Source organism: Chelonia mydas, chromosome 6 (assembly GCF_015237465.2).
Source record: "Chelonia mydas isolate rCheMyd1 chromosome 6, rCheMyd1.pri.v2, whole genome shotgun sequence".
Taxonomy (NCBI): Eukaryota; Metazoa; Chordata; order Testudines; family Cheloniidae; genus Chelonia; species Chelonia mydas.
The window spans coordinates 91,646,188-91,661,391 of NC_051246.2; the positions used below are offsets into that span (position 1 = coordinate 91,646,188).

The 15,204-nt window shown below is 46.9% G+C and overlaps 1 protein-coding gene across 6 annotated transcripts in view; it reads left to right on the top strand.

Annotated features, from left to right (window-relative positions):
- Positions 1–15,204, top strand: part of IFT43 (intraflagellar transport 43) — a 75,264-nt gene that overhangs the window by 49,296 nt on the left and 10,764 nt on the right. For all 6 annotated transcript variants that reach the window (XM_037900728.2, XM_043549821.1, XM_043549822.1 and 3 more), the window contains 2 exons: positions 1,557–1,589; positions 2,203–2,249. In XM_037900728.2, coding sequence (XP_037756656.1) covers positions 1,557–1,589; positions 2,203–2,249 — 80 coding nt within the window. The remainder of the gene's footprint in view (positions 1–1,556; positions 1,590–2,202; positions 2,250–15,204) is intronic.

Here is a 15,204-nt window from a genome sequence, read left to right on the forward strand (position 1 = left end):
GGGACATAATTCACCTCTACCTTCTCAGATTCTTCCCTTTGAATTCAGATCCTCTAGTCTGAGCTGTTGATGGGCCCTCTGGGCTGATTCCTTGCTCTTTTTGTCTTAGCAGGGGGATGGTTGTATGTATTGGTGCATTGTCCATCTCCATCCCTCTCCCTGTAGGCAGTCACCAGCCCACCAAGCAGGCTGTCCTCTAAATGCTACAATGCCATTGCATTGAATGGCTGCCCTTCAGGCTTGCTGCACAGAAGGGACTTGGTAAAGACCAAGTTCAAGTCTTACTTAAGTTGCTGCAACTCTGGTCACATCAATGGAATTACACCTACTTGCTTTGGGCCCAAAGTCTCCAATTCAGCTGCAGTTCTCGCTAATGTTTCTCCAAGTGAAAGCTCCAGCAATGGCAGTGGGGCAGCCCCTCTTCCTCTCTGTCTCTCTGACAGTAACCTTCTCTTGGCTTCCTCTTCTCAGAGATGGGAAGTCTGTGTCCCCTGCTCCCGGCCCTCACAGGGGCAGATTAGGTACTCAGGGCTAGAGGAGGCTCAGGGCCTGTTAGAATGGAGAGCTGGGTGGGTGAAGGGAGAAGCCTTTCCCATTTCACTGACCTACTTCGATGGGGAAAGTGCGAGGGAATGGAAGTGCCCACTGCTTCGTGGTGCTTCTTGGGAGGGGGTGTGTGGGAGAGGAAAGCTCCATGTATTCCTTGTCACAGTGCCCTGAGCGCAGGAAGAGGGGAGAATATTTATTCCCAGCGCACAGAGTTAAAACTTCATTCTGCAAAATGGCCAAAGCAATCAGCGAGTGATGGAGTATCTGCTAAAAAGAAACCTGGCATTTAATTAACTTCTCAAAGTGCTGGTTCAGCAACCTCCATGTTTTACATTTTGAATATTGAACAAGCATCCCTAATCGGAACTGAATTACTTCTGGGCTTGCTGGGGTGGAGAGCAAGAGAGCTGCCATTTGCCTGCGCCTCCCTGCCCCCGCCCCCCCCCACGTTATTATTATGAACTCCTGTTAACTCAGCCGGATCGGCCCTGATTTGCTGCAGCGACAGCATTTCTGACCTGAACTTGCCAGGGCCTGGGTGGGGCCCCTGGCCTAGAAAGGCAACTAAACAATATTTGTCTATGGCGGAGGACAAGAGGAACCTATTGGTCTCTCAGGGATGTAGCCCTGGAACTAGCATGACTTATTTCTCTCCAGTCCCTCGTGTACTGGCCTTTGTCCTTGAGTAGGGGAAGCTTTGCCTGCAGCTCATGGGCGGTGGGGACAAAAGAACTGAGGAGAAACTCAAAGAACAGTGAGTGTTCTTGCTAGTGTTTTGCCAAGCTGCCTCTCTGGACCAAATTAGCTCTAGTTTAACTGTGTGTGCAGTGGGCCAGCACCCATCTGCGTGCACTTTTCAAAGGTGGGGCCTGTTGTATTGTGCATGAAGTGACTTGTGTTGCCAAGGATGTTTGGAGGCTGCTTTGCAGAATAAGAACAATGTGTTGAAAGATATGTGTCTGTCTCACCCTATAGCCCTTTTTCAGCATGGACCTCTTGTCTTACAGATCAGGACGGAAAACTGCAGAAGAAGTAGAAGAGTAAGTTCTCCTTGTTGCTAATGAAAGACTTGATTCTCTTCTGTTATGGGACCCTAATTCCCTGTGGGAGTGTTGTATAGTATGGGCATGTGAATACGGGCACTGGATTTTGGATCTTGCCATACTCAGGGTCAGGGATTTGAAGCCTTGCCTGAAGGCACGTGATGTTCCCATTGTCCTGAGGGAGGGGACTGGTAATCCAACTCCTTGTTTCCCTAGAGCCAGCGCATGTAGTTGCTCTGTCTGTCACTCCATGAGGACAGAACAAGACTAGAATTTGGGTGGGGAAAAAAGTCTCTTTTCCCAGCTGCCCTGGCCCCTGAAACCTCAGGTCCTGCTGTCCACAGAATCCAGGGATTACACTCTGTGTTCTGAAGAGTTCTTCCAGGTGGATGCAGAATGAAGCCTTGTGAGAGCCAAGCAGTGGAAGGTTTGGGAGAGGAGCTGAACTGAGACAATGTGCGTGCTCTTCCCAAGTGTTCTGCAGCATGGGAAAACTGGGGAACTCCTGCCTTAGATTCTGGTGGGGACTGCAGCCCCCAGGCGGAGAGAGGGGACATGAGAATAAACACTTCTGTCTTTGAAATTATTTTCATATTGTGTTTTGTTGTAGTCATCGCCTCCGGCAGCAGAGCCTGGAGGGATCAGACGATGGAGGAGGTAATCTTCTTAACTGCTAGAAAAAAAATGTCCTGTGCTCTCTAGTTCTCCAGAAGCATGGGCAGAATTATCCTGGAAGAAGCAACAGGAGAGTGTGTCACATTTGAGAGAGATGCTGGGGTAAAGGTCTCCCTGACTGCAGAGCTGGAGAAGGCGTGATGGAGATCAGTAGAGAGGGTACTCTAGGGAAAGAGGACCAGGGAGGTTACCCATGGACTTAGCCTTGGTCTTATGTAATGTAGAAATGATCAAATACTTTTGGTAAGATGGAGAGATCCTAGAACGAATTTGTGTCTGTCTGCATAGGGAGGGAGGCTGGAAGGCCAGTAGATGGTCAGGAGAAGGGGAAAGAATCATAAGTGGTTCCCCCATTTAAAATGGTGATAAACTCCACTGCCAAATCCTTCCTGGGTCTCCTATTGACACACACCCTCTTGTGCCCATTCAGGACTAGCACTTCTGACACCCTCCTGTGTGCCCCATACCTTGCTCGCCTCATCTGTCAAGTCTTCTACCTCTCTCCATGACCATATTAATGAAGACTTTCATGGAATTCTTTTATAAAAATCTCATCACCCTAATATGGGATTGTGTGTATATGTGGGCTGAGCACATGCACCAATGAATTACACCTTTCCAGCAGTGTACTGGCTGCTGTGAGGTACCCCAGATTTTTGGGCAGGGTTTAGCTCTGCTGGGCCTTGTAGTTACTGTAGCCTGTTCCTCCAGCACTGGGCAATTGTGTTATCAGCCAAGATAAATAGCTGTGAAAATCCACAAGGTAGAGTCCTTGACAGACATTAACCCGATATACCAAGAGGCCTGGCAGCACAGACACTCACCCACGGTTCCTAGGAGCTATATCAAACTTCCAGTGGCAGAACTTTTTTACACTGTTTAATTAACCTGTAAAACTGAGGGCCACAAAATATCACTGAGTCAGAGTTTAGCAGGATTCACTAAGGGATCAGTGTCACGGCCCTCATCACCAGACTAGCACCTCCTCCTGGTTGTGCTAGGAATTAGCTTGAGGCAGACGCTCACATCTGCGATCTGTACACCAGCTCTCTGTCTCTGCTCCCACCTACAGTTCCTCACTCAATTCCCATAACCACAGCTGCTTCTTCTCGACTCAGCCCTCTGGCTAGGTTGTCATCTGTGTTTTCCCCCTTCTGCGGGGGGTCGGGGGTATCATCCAACAGTCCTGCCCCTTCCCCAGTGGCAAGCGGGGGAACCCGGGCCCTCCCGCTACTCCAGGCCCCAACCCAGGGACCCTGTAAATAGCAGCCTTCTACTGCTCCTCTGTAACCTCTGTCATGGCTGCTCTGTGTCCCTGGGACACTTCCCCATGGCCCCAGCACCTTCTTTGCCCTCACCTCAGGGCCCTCAGCTGCTCGGTTCCAGGAGCCAGCCACTGCTCTGACCAAGGTGTTTGCAGTTCTCTCAGCCCTCGGGAACACAGTCCTTACTCCCTGGACTCCCAGCAGCAACTGACCTTGCTCTGTCCTCCCTGTGCTCTTATTTTTTTTAATATGGGCCTGTGGGGCCCTGATTGGCTGTTTTCAACACAGCCTCCCCTGGGCTCTATTAACCCCTTCTTTGCCAGTATGGGGCAGACATCCCATCACAATCAGACTTTTAGATGGGTAATGAGAATATCCACAGTTACATTAGACAAGATAAAAATATAAGGCTTATTCAGATCTTTCCGGGAGATGATACATTGCATATGTGGCTACCAAGCCTGGCACCTTTTAAGCCCAAGTAGCTACCTCCAGAATAGTCTTAGCTTTCCCCCTGGAAGACTTCCTGAGCTTTCCGAGTTTGTGTATCACTGAGGCTGAACATATGAGCTCCCCATGGGTTCAAATACCTGAGATCCCTCATGTTACATGCTTGCCTCTGAGTATTTGATGTTTCTTTGCAGACAGCAGAAACCTCTTTGGCCAAATGTTTGCACCATGTGGCATCTGGTACTCAGACACCATGTGTGGTAGATAGACTGTGATCTGGAGATAAGTCAAGTCACAATATAGTGCATTTGTTTATCCGAAGCCAAACTGCAACTGACAGTCATTTTTATCATTTGGAAGCCAGCATCCAAGACTGTGTGCGTGAGTAAAAGTGAGAAAGCCAGAATATTACGATCTTTCTTTTCTAAGATTCCAACCCATACAGTATTGTCTGGTAGAACAATATATGATGGAGTGGGTGGGGCTACTTTAAACTGTGCACTGAAAACCTCTGAATTATCAATGTCCCAGTATTTCTCCATCACTTTCCTACAGTCCTCCTTACGGAAGGAGATAAAGCATGGAACCTATATGTGAGAGGGCTCAGGGATCAGAGTCTCTCTGAGATCTCAGCAATTCCAGGGAAGGAAAGTGGATGATTAAAAACAAAATCCCACCCAAGGAAAATGACTATGTTGAATAAACAGTCCAGGAAAAATAAATAATACACAGTGTGAAAGTATAGAGCAGCACAGGCAGGGCCGGCTCCAGCTTTTTTGCCGCCCCAAGCGGCAAAGACAAAAAAAAAAAGAAGCGGGGCCCGCTGCCGAATTGCCGCCAAAGAGGGAGTGAAGGACCCACTGCTGAAAACACGGACGAGTCTCCCCAGTCACAGACAGAGTGCTGCCCCTTTCTATTGGCCACCCCAGGCACCTGCTTCCTTCGCTGGTGCCTGGAACCAGCCCTGAGTACAGGTATCTAATATAGCCATGGACTGAATTGAGTTACTGCCCCAGACACATTGGGATACCTAATACAAACCTATACTTTGGCTTGTGACGTTCAATACGGCATTATGGCTGGGACTTTAAACACCCAAAAGTCAAAACATTGGCTTATGTTCCCCAAGGAATGTGCTGTGGTCTTTTTATGTGGCATATGGTGTTGGCTTGTTATACCTTTAATGTGAATAGCTAGTGTTGCCTATTAATGGTTGCTGTCGAACCATATATTTGAATCTTTTGTCTTTAATGCATTAGAAATCTCAACCATAAGGTTGCATTAACATTATTTATCTCCTGTGCCACCTTTTCACTAAAATAAAAAACTGCACTTAGAAAAAGAATACTGTGTGTTCAACAACAGTTTTGATGTCCAGGGACATTTTACTACTTATTTATACTGCAGTTATGCCCAGAGACCCCTGGCAGGATCATGGTCCCATTTCACTGGATGCCATAAACACACAGTCCCTGCCACAAAGAACCTCCAATCTGGCCTGGCGGGGAGAAGGTGATACAATCAAATAGAAACATTTTGTACATGTAATTTTAATTGATGAAATAAATATGGACTTCCCCAACTGCCATTCCACCTAACTATGTAATGTTGGGAGATTTCTTATAGCTGTCATGGCTGAGTTGGATTCTTGAGGAGAGGTTTGAAGTAGAAGATAATAGCTTCACAGATTAGTTCAGGGTGGGCATACCATGTGTAAAGGGCTGAGTGGAAGGAGGCCAGAGACAGTTGTGGAAGGAGATGGACTGAATGGACATTTCCGGCTTCAGTGATTCTTTAGAGTTACATAAAGAAATCCACAGCACAAGTCACACAGACAGTGCAGTAGAAAAGAGTGAAACATTTCCAGGAGAGAGCACTTGTGGAAGACAGGGAAGGGTGAGACATTGCAGCTCTGACACTCTGTTTTGGGGTATATACAGAACCGTGCTAACAATTCATTTTCTCTAAACTGTATTTCTCCAGCCATTTTTCCAGGTCTCTCTTCCTCACTGAGAACTAGTCCAGGACAAGTGAGACATGTTAAAAAGGAGCCATTTTTTGTGGCGTTGGAGAGCCAAAAAGTGTATCTGACAAAAAGCATCATTTTCCCACTCTAACTCCAAATTGGGGGAACTTTTCAAAAAAGTTAGTCACCTGAGAATAGTGACAGTAACTCCCCAGCTGTAACTAGTGTCTCTGTGTACCAATGTTGGGGTTAAAGCAGTATTTCTCAGACGGGTCCCTGGGATCTCCCTGACACAGTTTAGGAAGGCAGCAAGCCGATCCCTGTTATCAAAAATGTTGAGAAACACTGTTCTAAAGCACACACTATTGAACTATCTGAGCTCTTGTGCAATGCTCTGATGTACAGCCCACACTGGCATATACACATATTTGTACATAAAATGTGGTCTCTGTAAACAGGTACTGCTCCGTTGCGGGTTGCAGAGTGTCTGCCTGAGCCCTTGCTTGTGGGGCTCTCGTAGGAGAGCTCTGCCTCTCTGCACAATGGGAAACCTGTTTTAACAGGATTTAATACATTGACAACCTTAGGAATAATAAACCTTCACGAGCAACAAAAAAGTGTTTAATTCCTAAAGGACAGGCCTACTTGAGCCACTTTTGGCCAGGGGCAATTGGGGGCTTAATACTGTGTGTAGCAATCTGGGTGATCTGAGAGAGAGGAGTTTAAGGGTAATTGCTCAATTTTCTGTCCATGTCAACAGGGAAAATGGGCAGAAGTGGTTGAGCTCAGCTCAGCAGTGATGCTGGATGAGATGTGAGGCTGTCAGTGGAATTAGAAAAGAGCTATCTGCAGAGCCCTGTCTTGTAAACGCCGGCTGCTCTGTGCTGGGGCTACGCAAGGGAGGAAAGGGTTATTACAAATAAATTCACAATGAAAGGGGCCCCTTCCCCTGTGTACGCCTCCCCTGCGGGACAGGCACAGGCTCTATTTTTATCCTGCCTGGTATTTCACTTGTTCACTTGACTTTTTCTAACCAATGCAGCATCTGTCTGACGGATGCAGCAATCAAGTGGCCATCTCCTGGATTGGGCAGCTTTTGGGTACTGAATGCCCCTGCCTCTCCTTTCAGAGATGGCACCTCCCTCAACCAGTGAACCTCTTCAGCTGAGAGTCCCCTCCTTGTGCCTTCCCTGCCATGCCCCCTTCTGCAATGTCTTCCCAGAAATGTCCCCTCAGCCCCACTTCACCCCTTGGAATTCCCTTCTGCTCTTCAGCTCCTCATCCAGTGATGCAGCTGCAGCTCATTGGCTGAGACTGCTGTCTCTATCCTCCTGGCCATGGCTCCCCCACACATGCTGCTCCCCCACTTCAGTAATGCCCCACTCTGGTAGCTCTGCTCCCCAGGAGGAGCGCAGCTTCTGGAGCAGGGCCATTGCTGGAGGAAGGGGACAATGTATGTGGTTTTGAATGTGGGAAAAGGTGGTATGTGATTTTGGAGCAGGTAGTGTGTGTGAACAAGGGAGCTGATTGAAATGAAGGGCTGACTGCTGCAAAGACAACCCCACACTGACCTGCAGGAGAAGCTGCCAGAAGACTGTGACTAAATCAGTGCCATCAAAGTGACACCCATTTCCCCCCCTCCTGGGAAGCTTCCACCTAGGAAGTGATGCTAACTATGAGACTTCTATATAAAGTGTTAAGCCTTTACAAGGGCTTCTTACCCTTCTGGTGTGTGCGGGCAGCTCCTCTTCATTAGAATAGGAGGGGAGAACATTAAAAGATGAAAAGAAGGAAGGCCCATGGTCACTGAGTCTTTCTGTCTCTGGAGAGCTGGGTGTCTGTCTGTCATGTGGTAGCTACCTAGAGCCAGGACTTCACAGCAATACAGTAGTAACCTTTTCTCATGAGCAGCCTCTGAATAAAAGGAATACTGAATAAAATGCCTGGTCTACAAGTGGCTTAGAGCAGAGCTGGGACCACAGTGCAAGCCAAGTTAGTTCTGCCCAGCAATCATTAATGATAAAGTATCCTAGTTGCCTTCTTGGCTAATTAATCTGTGCGGGGAAGGCAAGGAGATGGTAGGTTCCCATATGATGTAAGTTCCAGGGAGATTTTGGTGGTGAAGAAGGTTGCAATGGCTGAGCATAGGGCAGAGTGGCTGAGCAAGGGGGAAATTGAAAGATGTGGGGAGAAAGACCAGGGAAAGGGAGGAGGTAGAGGAGGAGAGATGTGGAGGGAGCTGTGTGGGGAGAACACTTGCCATTGGTGAAATGGAGAGAGGAGCAGAACTGTGCCTGGCATGTGAGGAGCTGAGTGAGTGGGCTGAATGGGGAGTGATGGTCTGGGGCAGAGGGTGATGATAATGCTTGTGTGTTGGTCTGTCCCACTGTGACTTCATGTGTCCATGCACCTGCCAGTTGGATGGTTCTTGGAGGTGCAGGCATACAGCTCTGTAGGTGCACCTGAGTCCTGACCTGCTGCCCTTTGCTATTCAAACCCTGGACTTCTGTTTAAGAGGGACTCTGCATCAGGCCAAACTCTGTGTGGTGGTTTTGTGATGTAGATAAAAATCCTCGAGGGACTGGGGGAGTCCATTAGCATATGTGAGGCCAGTGATGGGCAGGCTCACAAACAGCTACTGGCTTCAGGCGGGAGATTGGTCAGGGCCAGCTTAACCTCACTTTGACAGCTGACATTACAACCTGGAGTTGCCTTGGTCTGGAGAAGTCTCTATCTTTTCAGTGGGAGTGGAAGGGGAGAGCAGAGTGTGTGTATCCCAAGGGATATGGTGAAACCCCTGTTTTGGGTAATTTAAAACTGGACAAGGCAGTGAATAATACAGCTGTTAGGGAACAATCCTGGCCTGTTTGGGGATTAATTTGATGGGTTCTGGAAAGTCTCTTCCATCTCTAAATTCTGTATCATGTTAGATACATAGTCATATTGGGTTTATGATTGCTGAGTCCATAAGTGTAGTTGATGGACTAGGTTTACCTAAAAGACCCGTTAAGAAAAAGCTCTTGAAAGCTGATTACAGAATTGAGACTCCATCATTTAAAACCGCTCGAGGCAAACTCCTTTGAACATTGCAGCAGTGGAGGGACAGAGAGAGAACTGCGTAGCCCTTGATTGTAGCGTCGTTCCCTCAGGACCCGTCCCCACTCCCCCCTCAGTTTCTCATCTGATATGAGAAAGCAGCAGTAAGTCTCCTCATCTGTCTTATGAAAATCCGATTCGGAATGGCTCTGATCAAACCCAGCTGGCTGTCAGCAGTGGTGGCCTTGTGCGGAGGGAGGGAGGCTTCTGAGGAGTTTCTGGATGTGGAAATGTCACAGGTGCTGCCGATCAAAGAGGCATTTTTTTAATAAATATATATAAGAAAAAACAAAAAAAACCTAAGGATTTAGCATAAAAGAAATGTATTTTGTCTTGTTTTTCCAGCGTAACATGAAGAGGATGAAATAGAATCAGATACGCTTGCTCCCAAACATACTTCCACAGGACTGCTCTGAGAAGCCACTTTCCCTGTCACATTAATGCTCTAAAGCAAAATCACTCATCTCTAGCATTATTGAGGAGGGTTTTGTATTTCTGAACTCCCCCCATCCCTCCCCCTGTGCCTCATGCCCTTCTAGGCTGTAGCCCTGCCAGTGCCTTAATACTTTTTAGAAGGGGAAAAAAATGAATGGGGATGTGGAGAGAAGCCTTTGAAAGGAGAAAAGTGGAAATCTCCAGGAACTGAAGCAGGCACAGAGTTCAGACAGGAGTGTCTGTAGGTTGGTAGCTGTATGATGATCATGGCTGAATGTTTCCCCCACAGAGAGAGATCTTTGGCAGTTTGAGCCTCCGAGATCAGTGCCCGACTAATGCCAGCTGTACAGTAGCACAGTCTCCAGTAGCACAGTCTTCATCCTGGTCTCCAAGTGCCTGGTGCTTCTATTGCCAGTGACCAATCTGGTTGTCCAAAGGTCATAGGTGCATAGATTATGAGGTCAGAAGGGATCATTAGATCATCTTCTAGTCTGACCTCCTGTATAACACAGGCCATATAATTTCACCCAGCTCCCCCTGTATTATGTCCAGTAACTTGTCGGACACTGCCGTATTGCCCCCTATACCACAACATCATTGCAGCACTTCTATCCTCTCCCTCAACCATCCCAAGGAAGATGTTTGCAATGGTGATTCCAAACTGGGAAGATACTGTATGTCAGCAGCAACACCGCACAAGGTGGCGGTTGCACTGGATTCCAGCCTGCCAGAGTCACACCATGGTGAGCATCTGGGAAAACAAATGCCACAACCTGGTTACAGTGGTAGGGACCGGTGCTATTCTCCGGGGGTCTCCTGGCTCAAGAGCCTGAGTGGCCACTCCTTCTACTATCCAGCCCTTTGTCTAGTTGATAATCGCTTCGTAGCTTGGAAGGCTGAGAAAAAACAAAACCATTTGCTCTTGTTCTCCACTAATATGGTTGTCTCTGTAAAGCTACTATTTGGCTTTTCAGTGTCAGGGGGCCACTGAGACCTTTCTATGACTTGGGGTTGGAAGGCCCCTTTATTATTGTGACTTTTCACAGCAGCTAGCCCATGTGGTGCCACCATCATAGACTCTCACCATGGTTCTCAGAGAGATGGACTCTTGTACTGTTTTTCCTTAGTTTCTTCTCTCAGCTTTCCAGGGCCACACCCCAACAGTCATGGTAGCTACCTGATTCTCTTCAGCCCTCTGCTTTCATCCTCCCCACTGGCGACAGGTATGGCTCCTGATCAGTCATCAGATTGACAGCAGGTCCAGTACGATCCTGGGGAATGCATTCCAGTCAAATGGAGCGGCCAGGGGTCCAGAGAGCTATTCTTTGCCCTCTCTGCTTGCTTGCGTGCTGCTCTCACCTTCCAAGAGGCTTTGAGCTTGTGTTCAGTAGAAGCTGCCTCTGCTCCTTGTTCCTGGTGGTTTTTTTAAGCCTGTTGCTTTCCACTTTTCTTTTCTTATTCTCCATTTTTTTCCATTTAGAGGGGGAAAAATATTTATCGGATTGAGATGCGCTAATTAAAGCCATTTTCTGGTATTTGGTTAATGGAGTGTTTGATGTCTCTCTGACAAGACCATGAAATGCACGGAGTGTCCACAGGGACGGAATTTGCTGAACACGGCGCTTTGTAAATGAGGGGACACAGTGTCGCAGCAGCTCATGAATATGAAACGCCCATGATGCTACCTCGGTGGACTTGGGAACACAGATGAATCCTGTCATGTGCTAAATGAGACCAATTTCTTTCACTTAACTTCATCTTCAATCAGACCTTCTTCCATTTGCCTGTTTAAAATTCCCCAAACGTGATGCAGAAGGTAAAAGCATTCAGTAAAATAAAGTTTTGCAGCAGCAGAGAAATTATAATTATCCCTGGTTTAAGTTGCATGCTCATAACATGTACTCCGAACTCCTACTTTCTTACACCAACTTGCCTCACCATAACTTAGATGCAATGATCTTTAGGGTCTGGATTGTTTCTTATTCTTTTGTGACCAGTGCCTAGCCCACTGCCAGCCCTGACCAGACTGGGGTCTCTGATGCTCTTGTCATAGAGATAATAATACACTTTATTAGCTATTAACAAGACCTCTACATTTGGTCTAGGAAATTATAACTTAGCTGTTAACTATCACTTGGGGCTAGTGCCACAGTAGTTCTGGGTTTGATGAGCTTAGTTTGAATTGCCTCCAAGAGAGAGCTCCTGGCTCCTTCGGAAACTTAAAATCAGACTAGATGTAGGTGTGGAGAATAGACCACAGGAAACAGTTCTGTGTTGGCCAGCATGGGACTCAAATATTTATTTTCCATCTCTGCCTTGTTTGATTCCTGGGCCCAGGCTGGCATGGTCTGAGGAAGAGGATGCCAAGGGAAAGTGCTTTATGTTACTATTTGATCCCCTTTAACCAAACTGGGGTCTGAAGAGGAGTCCCATCTAGGTTTCCTTAAGGTCACTCTGGGAGCATGGGGGGCCTTGAGTTGTCTTCCCTGACTTCCAGAAACCCATTTCTTCTCTTTTCTGTCTGTAAAACATTACCCAATGTATGCCTCTTCCACTCCTCTTCCTCTTTCTTCACTGATTTTACCAGAAGGAAAACTGGATGTATTTTAACTGGGGAGGAATGAGTGCTCCTTTTAAGAGCAGGGTACAGTCGAACATTCTCCATGGTATCACAAAACTGATACCAGAGGAACTCTGGTGGAGGCTGTGGTTGAGGGCGGACCTGCATGAGTTACACTAAAGGGGCCCAGAGTCTAGTTGGGAGACCAAGTGCTAAGAGATGGCTTGTACCTAATTTTATTATTATTCTTTGTTTGTTTTTGTTGTTGGTAATTGGCATTTGATTTTACATTATTTTTATGCTCTGAGTTCTGGGCCTGGGAGGGAAGGGTGTGCTATAGGGGGAGGGAAATCCCCTGCTGGAGCAGTTCTGTCTGGGCTGTAACATGGCTAGTGTGGTCTCCACCCAGCTGCAAAGACTTGTCTGCAATATTTTATTGAAATTGGCAGATGTTAGAGATCAGGAAACTGCCCTTCCTTCTAAAACACAGCTATGCATTGTGAATCTGTTTGTTTCCAGATTGTGATGCCGTCCTTTGTTCTCTGTTTCATTTTACAATGTGCAGGCCCTTCAGCGGCATCATTGCAATGATGATGTTTTTGTGTTTGATAAGATGTTCCCAATTCCCATATGCACATGCTGGAATGCGATTCCCAGCTGCTCTTCAATGTGTATAGACGTTATGAAGCCATGTATGAGGCTCATATGCAAAGGCCCTGATTTCAGATAGATTATAATGTAGACAGAAAATATTACAACAAGATTCCATATGGAAAAATCAAAGTTAATTGATTTGGTGGAAAAGATCTGAAATATAGACACTCTGTAGGAGGCAGGACCCAGAGAATCAGGGATAGCTGAGAGAGACCAGGATGATATGGGCAATACACTATCTGGGAGATTTGCAGCTGCTGAAATAAGGCCAGTGCAGTTTCTGGCTGTGTGCGCATGGGTCCTGCATTGTACGACAGAGAGGACATAGTCCTGCAAAGATTTACTTACATGCTTAACTTAACATGTGAGTAGTTTCACTGAAGTTGATGTGAATGCTAAAAGATAGCATGTGTTGGCAGTCATAGCACAGCCATGGGGTGGAACTGGAATATTGCAATAACTTCTCAGCAGTGTTACCAGAAAGATATTGGGAAAACTGTAGTAAGACCTGAGAAGAGCAACAAAAATGATCAGGAGGGTGGATGGCTTGAGTAAAAAAGATGCTTGGCTAACTGATGGCAAAGGCAATGCTGTGATGGTTTACAAATATGCAAAGAGTGTGAACAGAAAGAAGGGAGCAGAATTATTTAGAGTGGCACAACAGGGATGGGGCAGGAGAGGAGGAAATTACAAGTAGTGGGTTGAAATTTAAAAATTTTTTTATACTGAATAGCATTTAAATCTTGCCAGTGAGATCTGTTAGCCTGGGAGCTGGGGATGCCCCATAGTATAGGACATTTCAAGGTAAACTGGACATGACTCTACATGGCATACAATAGGGAACAATACTGCACTGGCCATCATAGGATGGGCTGGTGGGAAACTAATAGAGCACTTCCATTTATGTCTAAATTCTACTGTCTATGATTCTCTCAAAGTACCTACGTGGTGTTAGAGCCTTGAATTCCTTGAGAGAGAGAGAGAGAGAGAGAGAGTTTCTACCTGGTAAATTCACTGGCTTTCCGTAGCCTATTTTTTTGAGAATGCTGTGTGGCTGCAATGCTCGGTAAGGGCTCATTCCACTCCAGTTGCAGCCTGTGGGAGTCTTTCCATGGAATTCATTGGAAGCTGGATTTGGCCCTGTGTCAGCAAGTCTAGCAGCAGGATATCCAGTTTGTAAAACTCTAGGGTCTTGCAGGGTGAAAGATCCATCATTGATCTGGGTCTGACATTTGTGGCCCATCTGCAAGAAAAAGGGAGCAACAAAGCCCAAAGGAATCCAAGACAGCGAGACCCAACCGGAGAAGGAATCAAAATAAATAATGAATGGGGAAGCTATGTTGTTGGTTAGCTGACAGAGGGAGGGATCCTGCAGGGGTTCAAACACCCTCAAATCCACTGGAGTCAAAGAGGAATGAGGACACTCAACTCCTTGCGGAACTGGATCCTTTCTCACACCAAGAGTGCTGCTCAGTAGAGGAGTGTAGAAATGCTCCCAGTTAGTTTTACATTAATTTCGATTAACAGAGGAACATTTTGTCATCAGTGTAACATCCAGTTCCAGTCTCTGCCTATAGATTTGTGTGTATCTTCGCAAATGTCTCTAGCAAAGAATAGGCTAACTTTCAAACATCTTTGAAAGCCTCCAGCTCCCCTTAACCACTGAACTGCTGAGCAGCACTTCAGATAATCCGAGAAATTAGAGACCCAAAAGACCCTCCAGGTTTCATCTAGTCTGGCCATCCCCTTGCTTCTGCCCATGCAGGAATGTTCCCTAATCCCTACAGTCACTCTCCAGACTCTTGCCAAGTCCTGCTTTTAAATGACTCCAGCCATGGGAATCTCACATTTTCTGATGGGCAGTTAGAGATGTCCCCTTAGTCCATTTTGCCTGTGATTCAACAAAACTTCTTTTCTGTGCTCAGCTTCATCTCTTTACTTGTAAGCTAATCCCCGCAAACCAGCCTACACAATTTGTCTCTTCCTTACTCTTTGCCCCTTATCCACAATGACTCTGCCCCCCATTGCTATCACTGGGCTGAGCCCTACATATTCAGCTCTTATAATCTCTCCCTCTAAATCAGTCACTCCGTCAGCTGAATTGCTTTTGTTCTTTTGTCCCTTCATTGCACTTTGCCAGCAGCTGGGAGCCCCTGCTGGGAAGAATCAGTGCAATGGCAGCTTCCACTGTGAGAGCGGTCAGGGCTCCGCAGTGAGTAGAACAGTAACAGGCCATTGTCAAATGGCGCAGTGACTCAGTGCTATGGAATTGCCAGCCTTTGCCTTCCTCTGTCTCAGGGATGGATCAGGCCAAGTCGCTACAGTTTCCCTGCAAAGGTCTTTATGAAGTTTGCTGCAGCCAGAAAGCTGTTCCATAGGCACCTATTTGTTGGGTGGTTGGGGAGCTGGATGGCACGGCTGAGATCATCCAAGCTGTCACTGCCTCTCGCTGCAGCCTCCATCCTCCTCAGCCCTTTCAGCAGGCAGCCAATTAGAGAGAAATCCCACTGT